Genomic DNA, 24,343 nt, shown 5'->3' on the forward strand with positions numbered 1-24,343 from the left:
GATTCCAACTTCAAACTTCATCAATGTCACCTCCTCCCTCGTTCGCCGACAACACCTCCTCTCTCATTCGTGCAATCTCCAGCACCACATTGCAACACCACCTTCAACTCCTCGACTACGCTCCATCTCCAACCCTATCAAGCCTCGCCCCCATCGAGCTCCTCATCTATCTCACTGCACAATTCAAACCTTGGTTTCGAAGGATATTATATAGGCTAAACGCATACTTCAACAAACGACATGGTGTTAGAGAAAATTAGACAACAGATTACACACCAAAAATGAGGACATTTTGCAGGAAAGGATTATGGTTATAAGATCATGTAGAATTACTCTACTCAATAGCAACGAAAGAGAGTTTAAAGATTGTGACAGTACTTGCACGGTTAAATTTTTTGACAATGAATGTGTAGAACATTAACAACAGGATTAAATATATATTATGTTGAACAGAAACAACAGGATTAGAACAAGCAGCTAAAGGAAAAATACAAAAAAAAAAAAACACACGAGATATATTGCACCAAGACAAAAGGGGTAATAATTTGACTTAAACCGTGTACAAAACAGCGTTACTAGGAAAGCATTAACAGCTATGACGAAAAGGTGATAGGTAAAGACCAAAACAAGCACAGTAGAAAATTGTTTTTGATAGAATAACCAAACAACCAGTTAGCCACAATAAAAAGGTTAAAAACTATTCTTTCAAAAGTTCATTTCTACGTCTACAAAATTACAACAAATAAAGCATGTAAGGAAGCTATAACATATAAATGACGGTTTGATGACATGCAGCAGTTGCACATTAACCAAAAGGACAAAGGGATGAGGAAATGAAATTAAATAAGCTAAATTAGCAGAATAATAAAATGGAATAAGAGAGGAGACCAAACTAGATGAAAGCTTAAGGCCTGTCAATGACAGTCTCCTTAAAACAGATTTCTGGCCTCCGAGGTGTTCGAGGAACGCGTCAGAACTGTCTCCCAGGATACAACAAGCCTAAGCGGAGTAAGCAGCACGACTTCTCCACTACGTTGAACCAAACTTGAGAAGAACACGCTCAAAAGCATGCAATGAAAGAGAATGAGAAGGATTATGATTTTCGGTGTGTTGAAAAAGAAGGAGAGGCTTCCTATTTATAGGCTACTACAAGGGTATTGTTGGAAAAATAAATTAAAAAAATCAAAAACCACTTACTGATTTTTTCTCCCGTGAAAAGCTCCACGTTTAGCAAAGAAAACGAACTGCGTTGAAGTATTCGTCAACTACTCACGAATTATCCTCACACGTTCACAAAAAACAAAGACCAAGTCCATCTCAATTGGATTAGGCCCAAGTTGTTTTTTTTTTCTTTCATTTGCATTCATGGGCTTCTTCCATAATGGGCTTCATTTTTCATTCAAAATTTTCCAACAATCCCCCACATGAATGAAAAAATAGTTTTTTTTTTGTTTTGACTCGATGATTGTGTTCAATGAATGATACCTGCATAGGATATGTAGGTGTTACCCTTTGAACATTCCCTTGTGAAATACACTTACTTTACAAGCTGTCCAGTAGACATGTTGTCCTTGAACTGTCCTAATTTCTCTTGTAAAAAGCCATGTATTTCACACAGATATCAATCTCTCATTGTTTGGTTCTCATGATTATGTTTGTTTTGGCCATGAACATCTACCTGGTTCTGCGAGAGTTTCAGAGAATTAAGCTCTTACAATTCTCTGTTTGAAGCGGCCCCACTTCACTCTTACATAGGTGATTAACTTAAGTCTCAACTTAAGAATCATTAAAGCAACCCATTACTTGCCTAATCACTTCACATCACTGTTTCAAAATAGGAATAGGTTGGGGTTATCCCCCCACAATGACTACATCAAGTTCTTATAACTAGGTTGTCCCTTTGAACCTAGATCTTGAGATCTCCAGTCAACTAGGTTGGGTTTCCTTTACAAGAACTTATTTACCCATGGGCTTTAGTCTCATTCCTTTAGTCAACTTATCAACCAAATCTCTGTTTAACCATTTGGTTAACGGATCCGCTAAGTTATCCTTTGATCTCACATAATCAATAGTGATAACTCCAGTTGAGAGTAATTGTCTAATGGTATTATGTCTACGACGTATATGTCTAGACTTACCATTATACATATTATTCTGTGCTCTTCCAATTGCAGACTGACTGTCACAATGTATACAAATTGGAGGCACAGGTTTATCCCATTTTGGAATGTCCTCTAAGAAATGGCGTAACCATTCAGCTTCTTCTCCACATTTATCCAGAGCTATAAATTCGGATTCCATAGTAGATCTGGCTATAACTGTTTGTTTCGAGGACTTCCAGGATACAGCTACTCCAGCCAATGTAAACACATACTCACTTGTGGATTTTGTGTCTTTTATATCAGAAATCCAATTTGCATCACTGTATCCTTCTAGGACTGCAGGATATCTTGTGTAATGCAGTCCATAATTCCGAGTGTATCGTAAGTATCTCAGTATTCTCACGATTGCTTTTCAATGATCAGCACTTGGATTACTTGTAAATCTACTGAGTTTACTGACTGTATAAGCTATATCAGGTCTTGTACAACTCATTAGATACATTAGACTTCTAATAATTGTTGAGTATTCTATTTGGGAAATACTCTCTCCTCTATTCTTAGTTAGATGGAGACTAGTGTCTAATGGCGTTCTGGCAACTTCAATGTCATCCTTGTTAACTTTTTCAAGAATTTTGTCCACATAATGAGACTGATTCAAAATAAGACCTTGTGATGTTCTCATGATTTTAATTCCTAAAATAACATCAGCAAGTCCCATATCTTTCATGTCAAATTTAGAATTTAACATGTTCTTGTTAGATTTTATCATTTTGTCATCACTATCAATAATGAGTATGTCGTCAACGTAAAGACAGAATGACATATCCTTTTTCTGTTTCCTTAGTGTAGACACATTTGTCACACTCATTGATTATATATCCGTTGGAAATCATTGTATGATCAAATTTTTCATGCCACTTCTTTGGGGCTTGTTTTAGACCATATAATGATTTAACTAATTTACAGACTTTCTTTTCCTTCCCAAGAACTACAAAGCCCTCGGGTTGCTACATGTAGATTTCTTCATCTAAATCCCTATTTAAGAAAGATGTCTTTACATCCATTTAATGTACTTCTAGACTCCTCAACGCAGCGATTGTAAGAATCATTCTAATGGAATTTATTCTCGTCACAGGAGAATAAGTATCAAAATAATCTAAGCCTTCTTGTAAGAATCATTCTAATGGAATTTATTCTCGTCACAGGAGAATAAGTATCAAAATAATCTAAGCCTTCTTGTTGCTTGTATCCTTTGATTACAAAAATAATCTAAGCCTTCTTGTTGCTTGTATCCTTTGATTACAAGTCTGGCTTTATACTTGTCAATAGTGGCATCAGGTTTCATTTTCTTTTTAAAGATCCATTTCGACCCCAAAGGCTTACAACCAGGAGGAAGATCCACCAGTTCCCAAATGTGATTCTGTAAAATAGATTCTTTCTCACTTTGGATTGCTTCTTTCCAAAAAGGTCCATCGGAAGAATTCACGGCCTCAGTATAAGTTTGAGGATCCTTTTCTATCAAGTTAGAAAATCATCTCCAAATGATTTTTCTACTCTTACTCTTTTACTGTATCTCGGTTCATTTTCTTGAGCCAAATTATGACTTTCATTTTGATTCATAATATCATATGTTCGCTTTGAAGTGCTTGCTTCATGATTGGATTTACAAGGAAAGACATTTTCAAAGAAAGATGCATTCCTTGATTCCATTATCGTGTTCTTATGTATATCCGAATTTATCAAATCATGCACAAGGAACCGATACGCGTTGCTGTTATGTGCATAGCCTATGAAGATACAGTCCACCGTTTTAGGACCTATCTTTGTTTTCTTTGGCGTTGGAATTGCTACTTTGGCAAGACACCCCCACACTCTCAAGTATTTGTAGGATGGTTTCCTACCCTTCCATAACTCATAAGGAGTTTTATTTTGTTTCTTTCGGGTTACCCTATTTAAAAGGTAATTGCTTGTCAAAATAGCTTCACCCCACATATTTTGAGGTAGCCCAGAACTTATAAGCATCGCATTCATCATTTCTTTTAATGTGCGATTTTTGCGTTCGGCAACACCATTTGATTAAGGTGAATAGGGTGGAGTTACTTCATGTATAATTCCATGCTGAGCACAGAAATCACCAATTGGTATTTCATATTCTCCACCTCTATCACTTCTTAATCTTTTTATTCTCCTATTAAGCTGATTTTCAACTTCTTTCTTAAAGAGACTAAATTTCTCTAAGGCTTCATCTTTGCTCTTTAGCAAGTACACATAACAATATTTTGTGGAATCATCAATAAAAGTAATAAAGTATTTATTACCACCCCTTGTTTGCACAAACTTTAAATCGCAAACATCACTATGAATCAATTCGAGGGGTTCAGTGTTCCCCACCCCTTGTTTGCACAAACTTTAAATCGCAAACATCACTATGAATCAATTCGAGGGGTTCAGTGTTCCTTTCAATTGTTTGGAAGGATGATCTAATCGCAAACATCACTATGAATCAATTCGAGGGGTTCAGTGTTCCTTTCAATTGTTTGGAAGGATGATCTTGTTAGTTTTGCATCCATACATACTTCGCATTTGTGTTTAGAGTTAATTTGGAAAGAGGAAATATGGTCTAAGTTAATTAGTCTACGCATTGTTTCATAATTAACATGACCAAGTCATCCATGCCATAAATCACATGACTCAATCAAGTAAACGGAAGAAGAAGTGCTTTCATTAATCTTCTGTTTCACGGTCATTACATTAAGCTTAAAAAGCCCATTTGTGGCATACCCTCTTCCCACATACACCACATTTTTGGTAAGAGTCATTTTATCAGACTCAAACACCATGCGGAAGCCATGTTTGATGAGCAGAGACCCAGACACCAGATTTTTGCGAATATCTGGCACATACAGCACATCAGTCAGGGTCACGACTTTGTCGGATGTCATTTTCAGCATCACCTTCCCTTGCCCCTCGATGGCAGATGAGGTAGAGTTTCCCATGAATATCTTCTCACCTTCAATTGTAGTGAAGATAGTGAATAGTTCTCTGTTGGTGCAGACATGTCTCGTAGCACCTATGTCAATCCACCATTCTTTTGGGTTGGATCCCACCATGTTGATCTCAGATATCACAGCCACGAGTTCTAGATCGTCCTTGATTGTGTCCTCAGTCATGTTGACCTCTTTCCTCTTTGGAAGCCTGCACTCGGTAGATTTGTGGCCCATTTTGTCACAGTTGAGGCACTTGCCCCCAAATTTCTTCTTAAAGATACCTCCTTTGGTTCCCAGTTTCGGGTTTGCAGCACTTGCCACCACTTTCTTCCCTTTGGCTTTGAAGCTTTGACCATGGTCCACCACATTAGCCTTGACGGTCATATGCTCAGATGTCTTTCCCTCGGATCGGTGGTTCTCCTCAATTCAGAGCTTCACAATCAGATCCTCCATTGTCATCTCCTTGCGCTTGTGTTTGAGATAGTTTTTGAAGTCCTTCCATGCAGGGGGTAGCTTCTCAATCATAGCAGCTACTTGGAAGGTCTCACTCAATACCATCCCTTCGGCTTGAATCTCGTGGAGAATCACTTGCAGCTCTTGGACTTGAGAGATGACGGATTTGGAATCCACCATCTTATAGTCTAGGAACCGACCGACTATGAATTTCTTTGTACCGGCATCTTCGGTTTTGTACTTTCGATCCAGTGATTCCCGCAGCTGCTTGGAATTCTTGAAAGCAGCATACACTCCGTACAATGAATCATGCAAGCTATTCATTATATATTGAAAGCAGCATACACTCCGTACAATGAATCATGCAAGCTATTCATTATATAGTTCTTGCATAGGAAGTCGGAGTGCTTCCAAGCCTCCATTATATAGTTCTTGCATAGGAAGTCGGAGTGCTTCCAAGCCTCAACAGCGCTAACAGTATGCGCATCAGTTTCGCCCTCAGGCATCACCTGAGCATTTTCCGTCAAGAACCTCGCAAGGCCCAAAGTTGTTAGGTAAAACATCTTTTGTTGCCACCGTTTAAAGTTCATGCCATTGAACTTTTTCGGTTTCTCACTATGAGTGATAGAAACCGTTGGTCCATTTACCGCAATCGGCATTTTTGAAGCAACATGTTGTGCAGTGGCAGAACCGTCGGCATTCACATTACCCTCGACAGCCTTAATCGTTTCGTCGTTGGTTGAATCCATAGCAATTAGTTAAAGTTTGTAATTTGCTTTAAGACAAAAGATATATTGTTTTGATAGAATAACCAAACAACCAGTTAGCCACAATAAAAAGGTTAAAAAATATTCTTTCAAAAGTTCATTTCTACGTCTACAAAATTACAACAAATAAAGCATGTAAGGAAGCTATAACATACAAATGACGGTTTGATGACATGCAGCAGTTGCACATTAACCAAAAGGATAAAGGGATGAGGAAATGAAATTAAATAAGCCAAATTAGCAGAATAATAAAATGGAATAAGAGAGGAGACCAAACTGGATGAAAGCTTGAGGCCTGTCAATGACAGTCTCCTTAAAGCAGATTTTCGACCTCCGGGGTGTTCGAAGAACGCGTCGGAACTGCCTCCCAAGATACAACAAGCCTAAGCGGAGTAAGCAGCACGACTTCTCCACTACGTCGAACCAAACTTGAGAAGAACACGCTCAAAAGCATGCAATGAAAGAGAATGAGAAGGATTATGATTTTCGGTGTGTTGAAAAAGAAAGAGAGGCTTCCTATTTATAGGCTACTACAAGGGTATTGTTGGAAAAATAAATTGAAAAAAATCAGAAACCACTTACTGATTTTTTCTCCCGTGAAAAGCTCCAAGTTTAGCAAAGAAAACGAATTGCGTTGAAGTATTCGTCAACTACTCACGAATTATCCTCACACGTTCACAACAAACAAAGACCAAGTCCATCTCAAATGGATTAGGCCCAAGTTGGTTTTTTTTTTCCTTTCATTTGCATTCATGGGCTTCTTCCATCATGGGCTTCATTTTTCATTCAAATTTTCCAACAGATTGAACTTACATTTGCAACATACCACAATTGCAAAAGTTACCTTGTGTGCATGTTCTAGCGATTTGTTCCAGTCAAATTGAGGGTACTAGAATTCTCTATAATCGGTACTGTTTGCCTTAGTATTCAATGAATCACTACCAAAAGGTAGACATAGAGAGTTTACATCCTGTTGATGATGGTTGACACTAGTCGGAATGTAATGGGTCGCATTTAATACCACCTCGATACAAGTGATACATGAAATCAAGCATTGGACGAGACAAGAAGAAAAGCTCCCATGTCGACTCGGACTTCAGATTAGGAAAGAGTCATTTTGGTTATTTTCTTTTTGATTAGGAAAGAGTTCTTTTGGTTATTTCCTTTTAGATTAGGAAAGAGTTCTTTTTGTTATTTCCTTTTAGATTCAGACTTTCTTTTTTTACTAGAGTTAGGATAGGTTTAGTTGGCTATAAATAATAGTTCCTTTTGTAAATCAAGTAATTATGGCTATAAATAATAGTTCCTTTTGTAAATCAAGTAATTAACTTTCAATTATTCAATCAAGAGAAATTTTCTCATTGTTTTCGTTCTCAAGTTTGAGAAACTTTGAGCTTGTGGATTCAAGCTCGTGGAATACCTACTGTTGTCAGGGCTCGTCGGCATCGGAACGATATCCGATCGGCTTTCTCGTTTTTACGTCTGCCTCAAGTGGTATCAGAGCTTCGGCTTCAACATCCTCGACAATGGCAGGTGACAGCAAGAAGGAACTTTCTCTACAGGATCTTTCTGCGAGGATGAATTCTATGGATGGAAGATTTGGCACGTTGGAGGCGTCTCTTCAGAACCTTCAACAAGTCATTACCCTTCATCTCAACAATGGGAATGATTTTGCCGACGGTCTTCACCTAATTGAACCCAGAGTTAGGCTGCCACGACATCCCCCTCCATATCAACCACGTCCAACCCAAACCCCTCCATATCAGCCCCCTCCGTATCAACCTCCTCTATGTCAACCCCCTCCACATCATAGACGACATCCCAACCAACCCCCTCCACATGATGAATCCAGTGACGAAGGAGCAGACTATGATGCCCAATTTGAAGGATCATGGTACGACAACGTCTCGAGCAAAGGAGGACGACCTTATGGCAGAGATCGAGGCAGAGGCTTCAACCCTCGTCGTAACTATCATCGACAAGGCGGACATCACCATGACCAATAGTACCGGATGAAGGTGGAACTCCCCTCGTTTGGAGGAAATCTGGACATAGAGGCTTTCTTAGATTGGCTCTATGAAGTTGAGAAGTTCTTTGAGATAGTTAATGTACCCAAAGCAAATCAAGTGAAGTTTGTGGCATATCGTCTCAAAGAGAGGAGCCGCGGCATGGTGGGATCAGACTCAAAACACTAGGCAACGGCAAGGTAAGCAACCAGTTCGGGTTTGGCGACGCATGAAGCAAGTACTCCACCCGACTACCAACAGATCATTTACAACCAGTTCGAACAATATCGTCAAGGCATCAGATCAGTAAGCGCTTATACCGAAGAGTTCTTCCGTCTTGCTTCTCGTTGCGATTTGTCGATGAGCGAGGAGCAACTCGCGGCCAAATATATCGGAGGTTTGAAGTATTCAATTCAAGAGAAGGTGGTCATCCAAAACGTGTACTCTATAGACGAAGCCTATAACATGGCTCTCAAGGCGGAAAGATTGGCCTCCAAGACATTACCTTTCAGACAAACCAAACAGGGAGGTTCGGTTGAGAAGGCGAGAGGTTAGTCGGCCGGGCAAAGGACGACTGATCGGCCTGTTCCTCCATGGTCGGCCGAGCGGTCGACAACTCAACCACAGCCCCCGATGATTCAAGCAAATCCATATGTCAAGCCGACTGTAGGGAAGTGTTTCTGATGTCTCCAACCAGGGCATAAGTCTAACGAGTGCCCGTAACGGCGGAAGGTCAATCTAGCGGATTATGAAAAAACTAAGGATGGACACACGACATCCGAAGAAGAGTATAAGGAAGAGGTGGCAGAGATTGAAGGCGATAATGTCTCGTGTGTTGTTCAACGACTTCTGTGCGCTCAGAAGACACCAGATTCATCACAACGACACCAAATGTTTTTCTAGATGTTCAGTCAGCAATAAGGTATGCACCCTCATCATTGACAATAGAAGCTGTGAGAATATAATGTCAAAGGCTTTGGAGGATCACTTAAAACTCCCGACTGAAACAAAACATATGCCTTATACCATAGGATGGATCAAGAAGGGTCCCTCCGTGAAGACGACTGAAGTATATCGCGTACCACTATCACTAGGCAAGACTTATAGTGATTCTGTTGCTTGTGATGTTGTGGATATGAACGCGTGCTATGTATTGTTGGGACGACCGTAGCAGTGTGATGTCGATGCTAAGCATGGCGATAAGAAGAACGAATACTCTTTCGTATGGATGAACAAAAAGATCATTTTACCATCAATTCCACCCTCCCCAAAGAGCCCAAAGGATCAAAAATCCAAACGTGTTTCTCTTTGCAATAAGAGAGAATTTCAGGCCGAATCATAGGAGTTAAAATAGAGGTTCGCCTTATTTATAAAAGAAGAAGTAAAGACACTCATTGAGGTCCTAGGAAAGATGAAGTCGCTGCTTAAAGAGTTCGAAGTGTTGATTCCTAAAGAGCTGCCAGAGGGTCTACCTCTCATGAGGGATATTCAGCACCATATTGACTCCATCCCGGGTTAAGTGCTTACTAATCTTCTTCATTATCGCATGAACCCACAGAAGAAGAAGATTTTGCAAGATACCATTTCGAAAGTCAATGCAAAGTTCAAGACGCGAGCGGACACGAAAAGGGGACTCAAGGTCCTGAAGAAGATCCTCAAGAAGATCAACGGTAATGCTTATGTACTGGATCTTCCAGAATGAATAGCTATGTCGAAGACATTCAACATGGCGGATATTTCTAACTATCATCCTTCAATCAAGTTGTATTCAAGTGATGAGAACTCAGAGACGAATTCTTCCGAAGGAGGGACTGATACAGGATATCAAGCATTAGACGAGACAAGAAGAAAAGCACCCGTGTCGACTCGGACTTCAGATTAGGAAAGAGTCATTTTGGTTATTTCCTTTTTGATTAGGAAAGAGTTTTTTTGGTTATTTCCTTTTTAGATTAGGAAAGAATTCTTTTGGTTATTTCCTTTTAGATTTAGACTTTCTTTTTTACTAGAGTTAGGATAGGTTTAGTTGGCTATAAATAATAGTTCCTTTTGTAAATCAAGTAATTACAGAGACGAATTCTTCCGAAGGAGGGACTGATACAGGATATCAAGCATTAGACGAGACAAGAAGAAAAGCACCCGTGTCGACTCGGACTTCAGATTAGGAAAGAGTCATTTTGGTTATTTCCTTTTTGATTAGGAAAGAGTTTTTTTGGTTATTTCCTTTTTAGATTAGGAAAGAATTCTTTTGGTTATTTCCTTTTTGATTAGGAAAGAGTTTTTTTGGTTATTTCCTTTTTAGATTAGGAAAGAATTCTTTTGGTTATTTCCTTTTAGATTTAGACTTTCTTTTTTACTAGAGTTAGGATAGGTTTAGTTGGCTATAAATAATAGTTCCTTTTGTAAATCAAGTAATTAACTTTCAATTATTCAATCAAGTGCAATTTTCTCATTGTTTTCGTTCTCAAGTTTGAGAAACTTTGAACATGTGGATTCAAGCTCGTGAAATATCTGCTGTTGTCAGAGCTCGTCGGCATCAAAACGATATCCGATCGGCCTTCCCGATTCTACGTCTGCGCCAACAAGAGATAGGCAGACCAACCCCATTCTATGAGCATCAGAGGAACCATGAACCAAATCAAGGGTGTGAAGGAGGTAGGAAGCAAAACAAGTGGTCATCGCAAACAACCGGGTCATTATAAATCTTGTTGTTCATCCAGACCCAATAACAATTAATTGGTAATAAATAAGTTTTCTAAATTTAATGTATGTTTTCTATTGTAATATATTATTATGTAGTTTTATTAATTCAACAAATACTAATATGTGTAATAAATTATATGTGTAGACATCTACACTATGCGTCCCGAGCCGGATAGTCTTGAGGTCATTTACGACCAGTCACACAACCGTTCTAATCTTATATCATTCACAGAGTTAACCATTTTGAATGAAAGGGAGGGCAAGACACAAGACTAGGTACAATATTGTGAGACTGTGAAGAAACTTTGGATATTTTTGGAGGACTTAACATTGAGGGAGTAGCAATACTAACAGAACTTATGATGTTATATGGAAGCTGTTTTGAAAGAAGCAATGGTCAGCCATTAGAAGATTATTATGGTGATTTTAGTCGTTTGTCAGAGGAGTTTCTTTAGATATTTCCGATTATGTCTGACGTAAAGAAGATGCAAGAGCAATGGAAGCAATTGACGATATTGACATTTTTGGGAGGTATTGATCCTAAGTACTCTATGTCTAAGCCTCAGATATTGGACAGCACAATTGTTGATTCTCTAGCAAACACTTATCGCATTCTCTGGAAGTGCCTTTACCTCCTTCATCGACTTCTCCAGTAGCATCGTTAGATTGTTCTGCCCTATCTGCTCAACTAGTGCCCCCTCCTATAGGGAAAATTGAGCTAGAGTGCTCATGTAGCTACATCTCAAGAGAGCCACCCTACTCTCCTTGAACTTTTGACATGCGCTGAGACTAGGAGACAGCTTGAACAGTTCTAACTTCAGCAATTTCAACAGTTGCAACAGTATCAGCAGGCATAATCTTCATCTGCTACAGCGACATTAGCTCAAACAGGTACTCCAACCACTTGCCTTACATCCTCTCGTACCTGGGTAATAGACCCTAGGGTGACTGATCATATAATTAAAAACAAATGTATCTTATAATCATTTACCCCTATTTCTGCTTCGTCGTCGGTTATCCTAACAGATGGTTTTAAGACACCAGTCATTGGGTTGGATCGCCCTCTACCACACATGACTTTCCCTTATCGTCTGTGCTTTACTTGCCTCGATTTCCATTTAATTTACAATTAATTAGTAGTATTACTAGAGTTTTAAACTATTTAGTGGTATTTTTCTACTCATTGTACTTTTCAGACACTTAGGAGGAAGATGATTGGCACAAGACGTGAGCGCAACTTGTATGAGTTAGAGTTGGCATCCGACCAAATAGCTTGCTTCAACACTACATTAGCTTTTGACTACAATTGCGGTTCGGTCATCCATCTCTACCTATAGTTAAGCTTTTGGTTTCCTCTTTGGATTATGTTCAGTCATTAAAGTATGCATCATGTCAACTAGGGTAGCATCATCGTGTCTTATCCTAGTCGGGTTAATAAGAGGGCTATTCGCCCATTTGATTTAGTTCATTCGGATTTTTAAGGTCCATGTCTTGTAGTGTCAAAACTTGGATTCAAATATTTTATTAGCTTTGCAAATGATTTTTGTAGAGTTATATTTTAAAGTTTTTTGTTCTAAGATTAAAAACCAATTTAACACTAATAAAAAACATTAAAAACTAACAATGCTAAAGAATATTTTGATAAATCTTTCACTCAGTTTTTGGAACAGAATGGAATTTTGCATGAATCATTTTGTGTTTATAACTTTCAGCAAAATGGAGTTGCTGAACCTAAAAATCAAAATTGCTAGATATTGCTCGTACTCTTTTTATTTCATAGACATGTTCCGAAAGAATTTTGGGGAGAAACCATTTTGACTGCATGTTACTTAATAAATCACATGCCTTCTTCGATATTGGATAATAAAATTTCATACTCAATTATACACCCTCATTATGACATGTTTTGTCTTCCACCTAAAATTTTTGGATCCTTATGTTTTGCTCATAATCATAGCCCTCAGAAAACAAAGCTAGATTCACTGTCCCTCAAAGGTATCTTCTTGGTTATTCTCGCACTCCAAAGGTTTATAGATGTTATTGTCCATCTTTAGATCACTATATTTTATCAGCAGATATCACTTTCTTTGAGTCTCAATCTAGACATACATCATCTCCTCCTACTTCTGAGGATGATTATGATTACTTGAATATTCGTGAGACACAAATCATTAATAATCACTCTGATTCTGATGCAGTACCTAACTCAGAACCATCTGTGTTTGAGAAGCCTTTTCAAGTTTATACACATCGACATGTCCCCGCTTCCATGCCAATGTCAGACTAAGTACCAAGTCCTGACTTACAATCTAGTGAGACAATTACTAATCAGTTACCTAGTAACTATTGATGATCTGCCTATCACTCTTCGCAAGGATAAGAGATATTGCACTCAACATCCAATTTCTAATTTTGTCTTACTCTCACTTATCATCTTCATATCAGTCTTTTTTATCTTCTTAGGTTTCTCTATTCCTAAGCCTGTGTCAGAAGCTCCATCTACTCAAGGTTAGGCTAAGATGGTGAAAGACAAGATGACAGCCCTCGAGCAGAATGATATTTGGGATCTAATTACTCTTCCTCCATGAAAGAAAGTTGGCTACAAAATGGGTTTACACTGTCAAATTAAACCTCAATGACTCTCTTGCTTGCTTGAAGGCGGGATTAGTAGCAAAAGAGTATTCCCAATTATATGGGCTTGACTATCTTGACACTCTCTCTCCTATCGCAAAAATGACTACTGTATGCATTCCTATCACATTAGTTGCAACATTCCTCTTCATCAGTTGGACATCAAGAATGTTTTTCCCAATGATGTCCTTAAAGACGAAGTTTACATGGAGCAACCACGAGGATTTATTGCTTGAAGATGTCACTTTATAACTTGAAATAATCTCCAAGACCATGATTTGGGCATTTTATATCGGCTATTCAAGAGTTTGGTCTTTGTCGAGCACAAAAAGACCACTCAGTATTTTGGCAGACTCATGCAAGGAAGAGGATTCTCCTTGTTGTATATGTGGATGATATTGTGATTAGAGGTCATGATACACAGGGGATTGAAAGCCTAAAGAAGCACATATAGTAGCATTTTCAGACAAAGGATCTCAATTCCTTAAGGAATTTCTTCAGCATTGAAGTTATCAGGTCCAGAAAAGACATTCTCCTATCACAGAGGAAATGCCCTTGACATGCTTTCAGAGGCAGACATGTTAGGATGTACAACTGTTAACGCTCTGATAGACATGAAGAATAAGTTACTTTTAGGTCAGGGGGAGCTTTTGAAGGATGTTGGGGTATATAGGAGCTTAGTGGGAAAGTTAAACTATGTAACAGTAATCATGCCAGATATCACATTTGCTATTAGTGTAGTTAGCCAGATTCTTTCAGCACCGAGAACGACTCATGTAGAAGCTGTGAAGAGCATTCTCAAATATTTGAAGAAAGCTCCAGGAAAGGGAATTCTTTATTTAGATTGTGGGCACACAAGAATTGCAGGTTTTTCAGATGTAGATTGGGCAGGATTATCTTCTGACAGGCGTTCAATTTCTGGTTTTATGTCTTTCTTAGTGGAAATCTTGTTTCTTGGAAAAGCAAGAAATAAAGTGTGGTTTCTCGTTCCAATGTAGAGTCTAAGTATCTAGCAATGGCGAACATAACTTGTGAGTTAGTTTGGAATAGAGACCTTCTGATAGAAATTGGTTTTCCTTCTGAATGTCCTCTCAGGTTACATGCTGAAAACAAATCCGCTATACATACTGCTAAGAATCATGTGTTCCATGACAAAAGCAAACATATTGAGATTGATTGTCGTCTAGTTCGTGAGAAGATGAACGGATGAATTATTTTGGCTAAGCATATATCGTCAGAGAATCAGCTTGCAGATATTCTCACTAAACCTCTCAGGAAAACACGAGTAGAATTTTTGTGACAAGCTAAGCATGTATAATGCATATGCTCCAGCTTTAGGGGGAGTGTTGAGAGAGAGAGAGAGAGAATTAATATTATAATGCATATGCTCCAACTTTAGGGGGAGTGTTGAGAGAGAGAGAGAATTAATATTTAGCCCCACATTGCTTATGTAATAATTATATAAAGAGACCTATTATAGATATAGTTGAATAGAGGAGAGAAAATTATCTATTCATTTTCCTTATTTCTCTCTCTAATAACTTTTACTACAAGTAATAAGCAGAATCAACCAGCTGCAATTGCAAGTTATAAAATTTAAAAATTGAACGAAACAATTACATATGCAGCTGCATGTAATAACAGTTCCAACATTTCAATTGCATACCAAGTAGAAATAGCACTACAACTATAGTTGCAAGCTACCTAATGCCAAAGAGAAAATTCTCTCTTCATTTTACCTATTTCTCTCTCTAATAACTTTTATTAAAAGTAACACGCAGAATCAGATAGCTGCAATTATAGGTTGTAAAATTTTAAAATTAAACCAAACAGTTACAACTACAGCTACATGCAATAACAGTTCTAACTTTTCAATTGCATGCAAGTAGTAGCTGCACTACAGCTATAGTTGCAAGCTACCTAACGCCCCCTGAGTTGAGAATCAAATGTGCCTCTACTAGGGTAGATTCGAACTTATGTGGTTCTATTTAGAAAGGGAATTTCGGCAACTTGAGCTAAGTGCAATTTTGGTAAGCTGAAATGTAGTTTTTTAATTAATAAGAACACCCCAGTCCCTAGTATTTCTTATTTTGTACATGCAGATATCAATTATATACTAAAAAAACAAAAATCATGTTTGATGGTTACTTTTTAAAAAATGCCCCACAACTATAGAGAGTGCCTCTGAAACCCCTGCCCGGTAAAAAAAACTACTTTAATTTGAGTAAACTCCCTCAACTTTGGGTGTGTTGTAGACAACCCTCAACCATAGGGTCTCACAAAACCCCGCCGTCTTTGTACTCTCCTTAAATACCTCTATGATGTTACTCCAATTAGCATCATCATTAAGTTTTCAAACTTCATAGAACTCATTCAGATAAAAAAGCAACGGTAAAAAAAACATATGATTTGGTAGAGAAAGAGAGGGGGAAAACAAAATGAATACGTAGGGGCCTTTTTTATCGTTCGGGAGATTATTTTATAAAGGACAAAATATCTTAACTCCCAACTTGCTCCCTAAAGTATCAATTTGCCTATTGTCCCCCCTTATACTATGTTTGTTTGTCCAATCCGATCCTTTTGTGAAGTAACCATCAAATAATTAAGGGAAATTTCAAAAATCTGAAACAACCTCCTAAAAAGTTTAAAACTTACAAAAAACACCTTAAAACAAATTCTAAAATTATGAAAACACCCAAAAAAATTTAAAATTTATAAATAACCCATGAAAATCTGAAATTACAAAAAACAAAAAAATTCAAAAATTGCAAAGAACACCCAAAAATTTTCATATTAAAAAATATCTTGAAATCAAAAAATTATAAACAACTCTCTGAAAATCGAAGAATTAAAAATGGGCCATGAAAAATTAACTTTACAAAATACACTGTAATTTTTTTAGAAATTACAAAAAACACCCTGTAATCCGAAAACTAGAAACAATCCCAAATTCAAGGGGCCATTTCTCATTTTAGGATTTTTCAAGGTGTTTTTTGCAATTTTCTAAAAGCTACAGGTTGTTTTTTTTATTTTCAGGGTCTTTTGCAGTTTTCAGATTCTAAAGAGGATATTTGTCTTTTTTTAAATTTCAAGGTGTTTTTGGTAACTTTGAATTTTTCAGTGTTTTTTTTGTAAATTTAGGATTTTTCAATATCTGATTCCCAAGGGGCTGGTTATCATTTTTAGGACTTTTTTTGTAATTTCTATTTTTTCAAGGTGTCATATGTAATTTGTGAATTTTTGTTTTTGAGTTGTTAGTAAATTTCAATAAAAAAGCCCAAACATAGTTGATATGCCACGTCATCATATGTTAAGTATTTGGCAGTGGCTTCACAAAAGGACCACAATTGGGAAGCACACATGGTATGAGGGGAAAATAGGCAAACTGATACTTTAGGAGAGTTCAATTGTTTAACAATACTTAAAGGAGTTACTCATTTAGTCCTTCTACAGATTAAATGGAATTTTTTTCCCCAAATGCTGAGAAAAGTGAAAAGAACAAGAGGGATTCTTGAGACTCCATAGTTGAGGGCAGTCAAGTCAAAAATTTTAAGTTGAGGGGGTTATCTACAACACCCCCAAAATTAAAATAGTTGAGGAGGGTTTCTGAGAAAAATCCATAGTTGAGGGGGGTTTCTAAAATATAACCATGATTAAAATTTGATTGTTTGTGATCTTCAGAAAGAATATGCTAACTTTATTTCATCATTCACAAGAATATAAGTAAATTGTCTGTTAACTGTAAAAAGTTTGTAATTTGTATTAAAATACTACTGCAAGGCACTGGTTATTTAAGATTCGCATACTCAAAAGAAGCACAAACAAAGAAGAAGCTTGCAAAAAAAAAAGCCAACCACCAATAATATGGAGCCTACAAAATATGAAGATTTTATGTGGCGAATGTATACTTACTGCCAGCGAATTCAGAACGTTATGAACTCCCGGAAGCACGAGGCTGACATTCCCAATTGGACAGTTATTATGATACTGCAACCAATTGTTTAAACATTTGTAACTTAACTCCAACCATTATTCTAACAACAAATTTTTGCATACAAAAATATCAAATTTCATGCAAGATGAAAAGGATAAATATAGAAAGGACTTGACATAAAACATAAAGATAACAAAGAAACAATTTTAAGGAAAGTTATCAGATCAGGGTTCTATCTTTACCTCCCTACTTTTGGCTCTAAAACTGCATGATATACCCTTCAAAAACATGTTAGATTTTCCATTTACAAACAGCAACACTTTATGATTTTGAAGGGGGGTTCACAAACAGAAAGATGGCAGCAGCATTAAAGGGAAACAAGAACAAAGGAACAAATATTTCAAACTTCAAAGATAACGCCAAAGCAAACAAGCAGAAAGAGTTGTTTCCATGAAAATTAAGTGCAGAAATAGAATCAGATTGCATTATACAAGTGCCACTAATATCATAAGAGTTGATAGGGAAGCACAAGTTGATCATCTATGATAGCAAATGCAACTGCAAATGATATCCAAGTTCAGATGCTTTACAGACACAACTAGGATTCTGCTCAATATGTCCTTTACAAAATGTTATACAACTCCTACTCAGCCTAACACCCCTCAGTAGCTACATCATGTTATGAGAGTGACACTCTCTGTCAGGTGCTCTATGTGCATACTCATCCACAAGATAAGACATAACATAGCCAACCAAAAAGTTATTTACTAAAACTAGAATCAATTATAAAAGAAGTATTTCTGTACAGCTATGTGTGCCACATTGTAATATGACAAATTTAGGAAAACTGGGTGCCAGTACAAAAGCAGAAAGTTTTTCATGTTAATCTCTTGGAACCTCTGTATGTTTGGCATGTACTAGATCTACTTGTTATTTTACACAGTAGTAAAAGGTGTGCTAATATTAAAAAAGATGTGCTAATATAAAGAAAGAGAATACCTCATGAAGCTTAATGTAAATGCTACAGTAAATAAAGCTACTCAAACAAAATTGCTTTATCAAACTTGAACGACTCATCTAGATTGAGTGAACTACTATTAAAAATTAATGTAAAACTATAAGAATGACTAAACATCAGCATAAACATTGCTTTTTTTTAACATTGTGATCCTAATTTCAGAAAGTGTAAGACTCACCAATACATAATCTTGACCCCCATGTGAATTGGGTGTAACTGATGATGCATGCCAATCGTTTTTACTAGAAATTCCGTATGTTGTTATACTGTAGCCAGGTTTCGATGCAAGTGATGTGAGCACCATCTCGCAGTCTGACACACGCTCCTTAATGGATTTGCTCACCAAAGAATATGCACCTGCACTGGACCCCACCTTCTAATGAAGTTCATTAAATGATTATACCTAACTGCATCTAAAGTGAATTTCAAATAATGATTTACCTTATATATAACGATCATTATGCATTAATTCAATGTTGAATCTCATCGGCTTCTACCATTTTTCCAGATGTTATTAAAAAGATGAAATGATGAGGAGAGTAATGGACCGATTATAATCTCACGGGCAAAGGGCCTCTTACTAAAATAAATACAGACTGGTCGACCACCAACAGACTAAGCAGTTAGCTCATTGTTGCCTGGACACCATGATTCTCATTTTCAAGTAAACAATAATTAATAATATTAGATAAAAACAAAGGTTTAATTCGTGTTAGAGGTGCAGTTGTTGTAGCATATTATAGCACTAATGTAACATTACCACAACACAAGTTAGGGAGTGTTGGTTTGGTTGGATACGCGTGAGAATGAAAGTGTGTAAGCCGACAGTCACTTAAGATGGTTACTTTGAGTAAACTGATCCTCGAAAGTAAGAGAGTGGCATTTATAGCAGTTGTAGCATATTATAGCACTAATGTAACATTACCACAACACAAGTTAGGGAGTGTTGGTTTGGTTGGATACGCGTGAGAATGAAAGTGTGTAAGCCGACAGTCACTTAAGATGGTTACTTTGAGTAAACTGATCCTCGAAAGTAAGAGAGTGGCATTTGCCAAGTTGAAGTGAGAAGTAATAGATGGCTCCCTCTTCAAGAAAGTCATAAGTCTGGATGGAAGTTGAAAGTCAGGCTAAAATATCTGAAATAGTAAATGTAAATAGGGGGAGAAATAATAGATGTTATCATAGATATATTACAATATTAATGGCATATATTCTCTCTCCTTTCATTTACCTATCTTCTATTAAGAAAAACAAACAAGTAGTTGCATTTTTTTCTGCTAACTAGGATAAGCAGCAGCCCTTGCAAATGAAAACTACTTTTCATGCTTTAATCACACTATCATCTAACGAAACACATCTTGTTCAAGAATTGGTTTTTTTGGTTTGTGTTTAGGGTCTGCAAAACTTAATTTGGTTATTCAATGGCAGCAACTCAGAAAAATCCTTATGAAATTCGACAGTTTTCTCTGCTATCCTCCATATCAAACTCAAGAATTTACAAGGTACGAAAGCAAGATAAATACAGGATTTGCGATGATATCTTCCATCTCTTCTTCCTTCTCTGTATCAGAAAATGTAAACATAGGATCTGTTGAGGTTCTCAAAGCTTGTTCCTTTTCAGAGTTTTTGTGCATTCTGAAGAAGGCATTTCTTCAAGTAACTTGAAAGAAGAGGTGTATATGGAGCAACCTCCAGATTTGTTTCTCAATGAAAATGTGAAAAAGTATGCAGGTTCTGCAAAGCTATTGATAAACTCGGGTACCTTCTGCAAAGCTATTGATAAACTAGGGTACCTTCTGCAAAACTATTGATAAACTCGGGTACCCTCTCAGCCTGTGTATGTCCCTTTAGTCATTGGTAGACAAGGTTGGATTAAAGTACTATCAGTCAGATTAATTTTTATTTTTGAGATTTCTCTTCATAAGGGGGTTATTTTGGTATTCTATGTTGATGGCAGTGTTGTCATAAATGATGATGTGATGCAGTCTCAATTATATACATAAAATTTTGGGGTGTAAAGATACTTCAACAGTTTAACATTTTGTTTACACTTCTTCTTCCTTCTGTAACCATTAGGCTATACCACAAAAAAGTAATGTTTCGGTGAAGTGGTTCTTTAAGGAATGAAAATTACTAGATAATGCAAGAGATGCAATTAAGTAGCAATTTTATGGCTGAATCAAACATATCATCCAGAAAACCGAGTGATCTTTCTAAGCTCAACAAAGACCACAGGTCTGGACAACTGCTGCAAAACTTCTGAACCAAGCCCTCGGAGTTGCTTCAAGCCATAGATGAATTTTTTTCAACCTGCAAATCTTGCCACACTCCCTGTGCGCAACAAAACTGATGGTTGCTCCATATAAACCTCCTCATCAGGAATGACATTAAGGAAGGCATTCTTAACGTCCAACTGATGTAGTGGCTTGTGATAGCAAGCGGCAAACGAAATAAGAATGCGGATAGTTGTCATCTTAAGTACAGGAGAGAAGATATTGATATAATCAAGGCCATAGATCTAGGAATACCCTTTCGCAACTAGTCGAGCTTTGAGGCGAGCTAGAGAGCCATCTTGCTTTACTTTGACGGTATAAACTCATTTGCAGCCAACCACTTTCTTCCCTACTAGTAGCAAAACAAGATCTCAAGTCTCATTTCACTCTAAGGCTGTCATCTCTCCTTGCATTGTTGATGTCCAACCTGAGTTCGATAGAGATTCTAACAAATTATTGGGAACCGGGTGAGAATCCAAAGAAGATATGAAAGAATAATATAATGGAGATAACGAAGAGTAAGAGACATACTATGTAAGAGGATATCAAGAACAATATCTCTTATCCTTTCGGAGGGGAATGGGAAGATCATCAATAGGCTGAGCATTTGGCTGTATGGTCACATTTTGCCTTGCTAGTATATTAGGCTCTTTGGTGGATTTAGACGATGGCTCAGGTTGCAAAGCAGTACGTCTTATATAAACCTAAACTGATTTCACATACTTGGATGGTAGATCAGTTTGTACAGCAGTCTTCAAAGAAACACTGATAGTGGTTTCCCGAATAATAAGGTAGTCATAATCATCGAGAGGGTCTAAGGAGTTATCAAAGACAACATGTCCTCGTTTGTTCTCAAAGAATGTGACATCGGCTATAACAATATACCGATTCAAGGAGGGACAATAACATTTGTACCCTTTTTAAATCTTAGAATATTCAAGAAAAATACCCTAAAGATATTTCAAATCTAATTTAATCCATTGAGGACATGAGTGTGAATAAAGCATAAGGACCAAGATATCTTAATAGGTAATGGAAAGCATCTTCAGCTGGATATAAAAAGAAGATTAAAGTTTTGTTCTGTAAGACAAATGAGGGTAATCTATTGATTAGATAGCAGGTTCTCAAAAAAGTATCTCCAAAAAATATTTTGGGACTTGACGATGGAATAACAATGTCCTAACAATTTTTAGCAAGTCTTTGTTTTTGTGCTCAGTCACCCCCATTTTGTTGGGTGTGTAAGTACAAGACAACATATTTAAAATTTTATTTTCTTCCAAATAATTTGTGAAAGAGCTATCAAAATATTCGGAAAATGCGAACAATAGTGCGTCATAGCAGTGAATAACGGGCAATTGTGAGCAAATTTTGCTTTTTGACCATTATTTAAAAGCGGTTTGAGGTTTATATTTTAAATTATATCCAACCTGCAACCACTACATCTCACAGCCTCCCATGATTTTCGACATTTTCCCTCAGCACTTCCTCTCACCTTTTCTCGCAGTGAGCTCCTCCTACTACAGTACTCTCATTGCTCAACTCATCTTTTCGAAGAGGACGACTCTTTGACTCCTCCTTCAGTCATCTTCGGTATTATGTGAAGGTTAAATGTCTATTTCATGTTTAGGATCTTTTTAAATCATCAAATATGTACTTTTAGATTTTCTAGATTTTTCTTTAAATTTTCTTATTTTTTTGAAATATGTATATATATTTAAATTAGACCACTATTTGACTCTACGCCTTTTATCTCTATTTTTCCGCAATAACCCTAAATAGCCTTAGCGATGAATCACCGCTACGTGATGCTATTCGCTACGTGATGCTATCCGCTATCAATAACCTTGACGGCTAGGATTTGAAATGGGTACAAGGTGATGGCTAGGGTTTGAGAAGGTGGCGGCTAGGGTTTAGAAAATGGGAGAAATGAGAGAAAGGGTGGCTCCGATGCCATGTTAATGTGAAATCCTACAAAGATCATTAGCACTCTCTTCGATGTTATTAATAGTATTTTAAGAAACAAAGGAGTTTGTCCCTAACCAATGTGGGATTAAACAATAAGGAATAAACAACTCTTTCAAAATATTTTATGTGAGGGCAAAACACACTGCCTCAAATTGACATTAACACTTGAATCATTACTTAATTAGTCACATTGGTAACGTTTCATGATCTAACATGACGTAGTTAGTACCTAATTATTCCAACAAAACTTATTAAGTGATTTTAGTTTTACTATATTGGTTTGTACCAGCCACATGATCAGCAAAAGACAAAGCATTGTTAATTGACTGCTTAAAGTTAGTTGGCCTAGCATGCATAGCAGATCATAAAGTTGTACTTGATTAGCACTGGAGTAAACAATAGTAAACAGCGCTTAACAAACTTATTAAGTGATTCTAGTTGCGGATCACTAGTTATTATATTGATTTAGCACCTGAGCAGACACATGATTACCACTGAACACAACATCGTTAATTGATAGCTTCAAGTTAGTTGGCGTAACAGCCATAGCAAGTAATAAAGTCGTCCTTGGTTATTGGACATAACAATATGTAAATAGTACTTAACCTATGGCTAGTATTTAACTTGTTCTTGCTCATTTCAGTCCTACAAATTTTTAATATCACTTTTTAACTGAATCATCTTGAAACACACACAAGCACAGAAGAGCCATATGATAAAGATAGTAAATCACCAACCTATCTCCACATATTATGAGATGACCGCCAATCTTGACTTTCTGTAAAAACTTCCTAAAGGTATCCAGGACAGCTTCCTGATAAATTTGAAAATTTGTATTAATACGCAATGACAAAAGAATGCTGCTAGCAAAAACATTTAGGAATTGCAAAATAAATAAAAAGATTGAAAAGGAACCATGATATTGCTAAGACAAAATAACAAATAAAAGTTAAGAAACTTGTTAGTTGTACCCTCATCCACTAAAAAATGAAACAACAGAGAGGTAGCCTAAATTTTAATATAAAATGATTTTCCTGCTAATACTCTGACTATCTTAGAAACTCCTTGGGATCAATTAGAGAAGGAAACTTTGGCTGATGGCGGTGAGAAGTTTGGGAGGTTTATAGAAATATTGATCTTTTGTTGACAGCAATTGGTAGTGATCTAGTCTAATGAAGAGACTTAAAAATTCACTAGAATTCAATGCCAAAAAGGGTTGGTATTTAATTTCCATTCTACCTTCACAGTTTCTAAGTTACAGTGTGGTTTGACAATGAGGATATTCTGGGGAAAATGTGGCGCAAATTTCAGTTTGCAGCGTAGCTCTTTGTTGCCTTGGATTTTGTTTTCTCTATTTGGTCCGAAGGGATGGAATAGATGAAAGCAACATCTCAGTGAGGAAGGGACATGTTTTCTCCAGTGATGAGATGAACAACAGTGTGTAGGAGAGGGAGCTATGGCAATAGGAAAGGCGTGAGGTGTAGGCTCAGGACCAAGAAAGAGGCAC

At 37.1% G+C, this 24,343-nt stretch overlaps 1 protein-coding gene across 1 annotated transcript in view; it reads right to left on the reverse strand.

The window, feature by feature from the left end:
• LOC109824177 (UDP-N-acetylmuramate--L-alanine ligase-like) overlaps window positions 1-24,343 on the reverse strand; it is a 40,696-nt gene that overhangs the window by 13,057 nt on the left and 3,296 nt on the right. The window contains exons 3-5 of the mRNA XM_020390713.1: window positions 23,574-23,650; window positions 18,777-18,960; window positions 17,559-17,633 (exon numbers count right to left, since the gene is read on the reverse strand). Of these exons, the coding sequence (XP_020246302.1) occupies window positions 17,559-17,633; window positions 18,777-18,902 (201 nt within the window). The 5' untranslated portion in view covers window positions 18,903-18,960; window positions 23,574-23,650. The remainder of the gene's footprint in view (window positions 1-17,558; window positions 17,634-18,776; window positions 18,961-23,573; window positions 23,651-24,343) is intronic.

Source organism: Asparagus officinalis, chromosome 1 (genome assembly GCF_001876935.1).
Source record: "Asparagus officinalis chromosome 1, Aspof.V1, whole genome shotgun sequence".
NCBI classification, from domain to species: Eukaryota; Viridiplantae; Streptophyta; class Magnoliopsida; order Asparagales; family Asparagaceae; genus Asparagus; species Asparagus officinalis.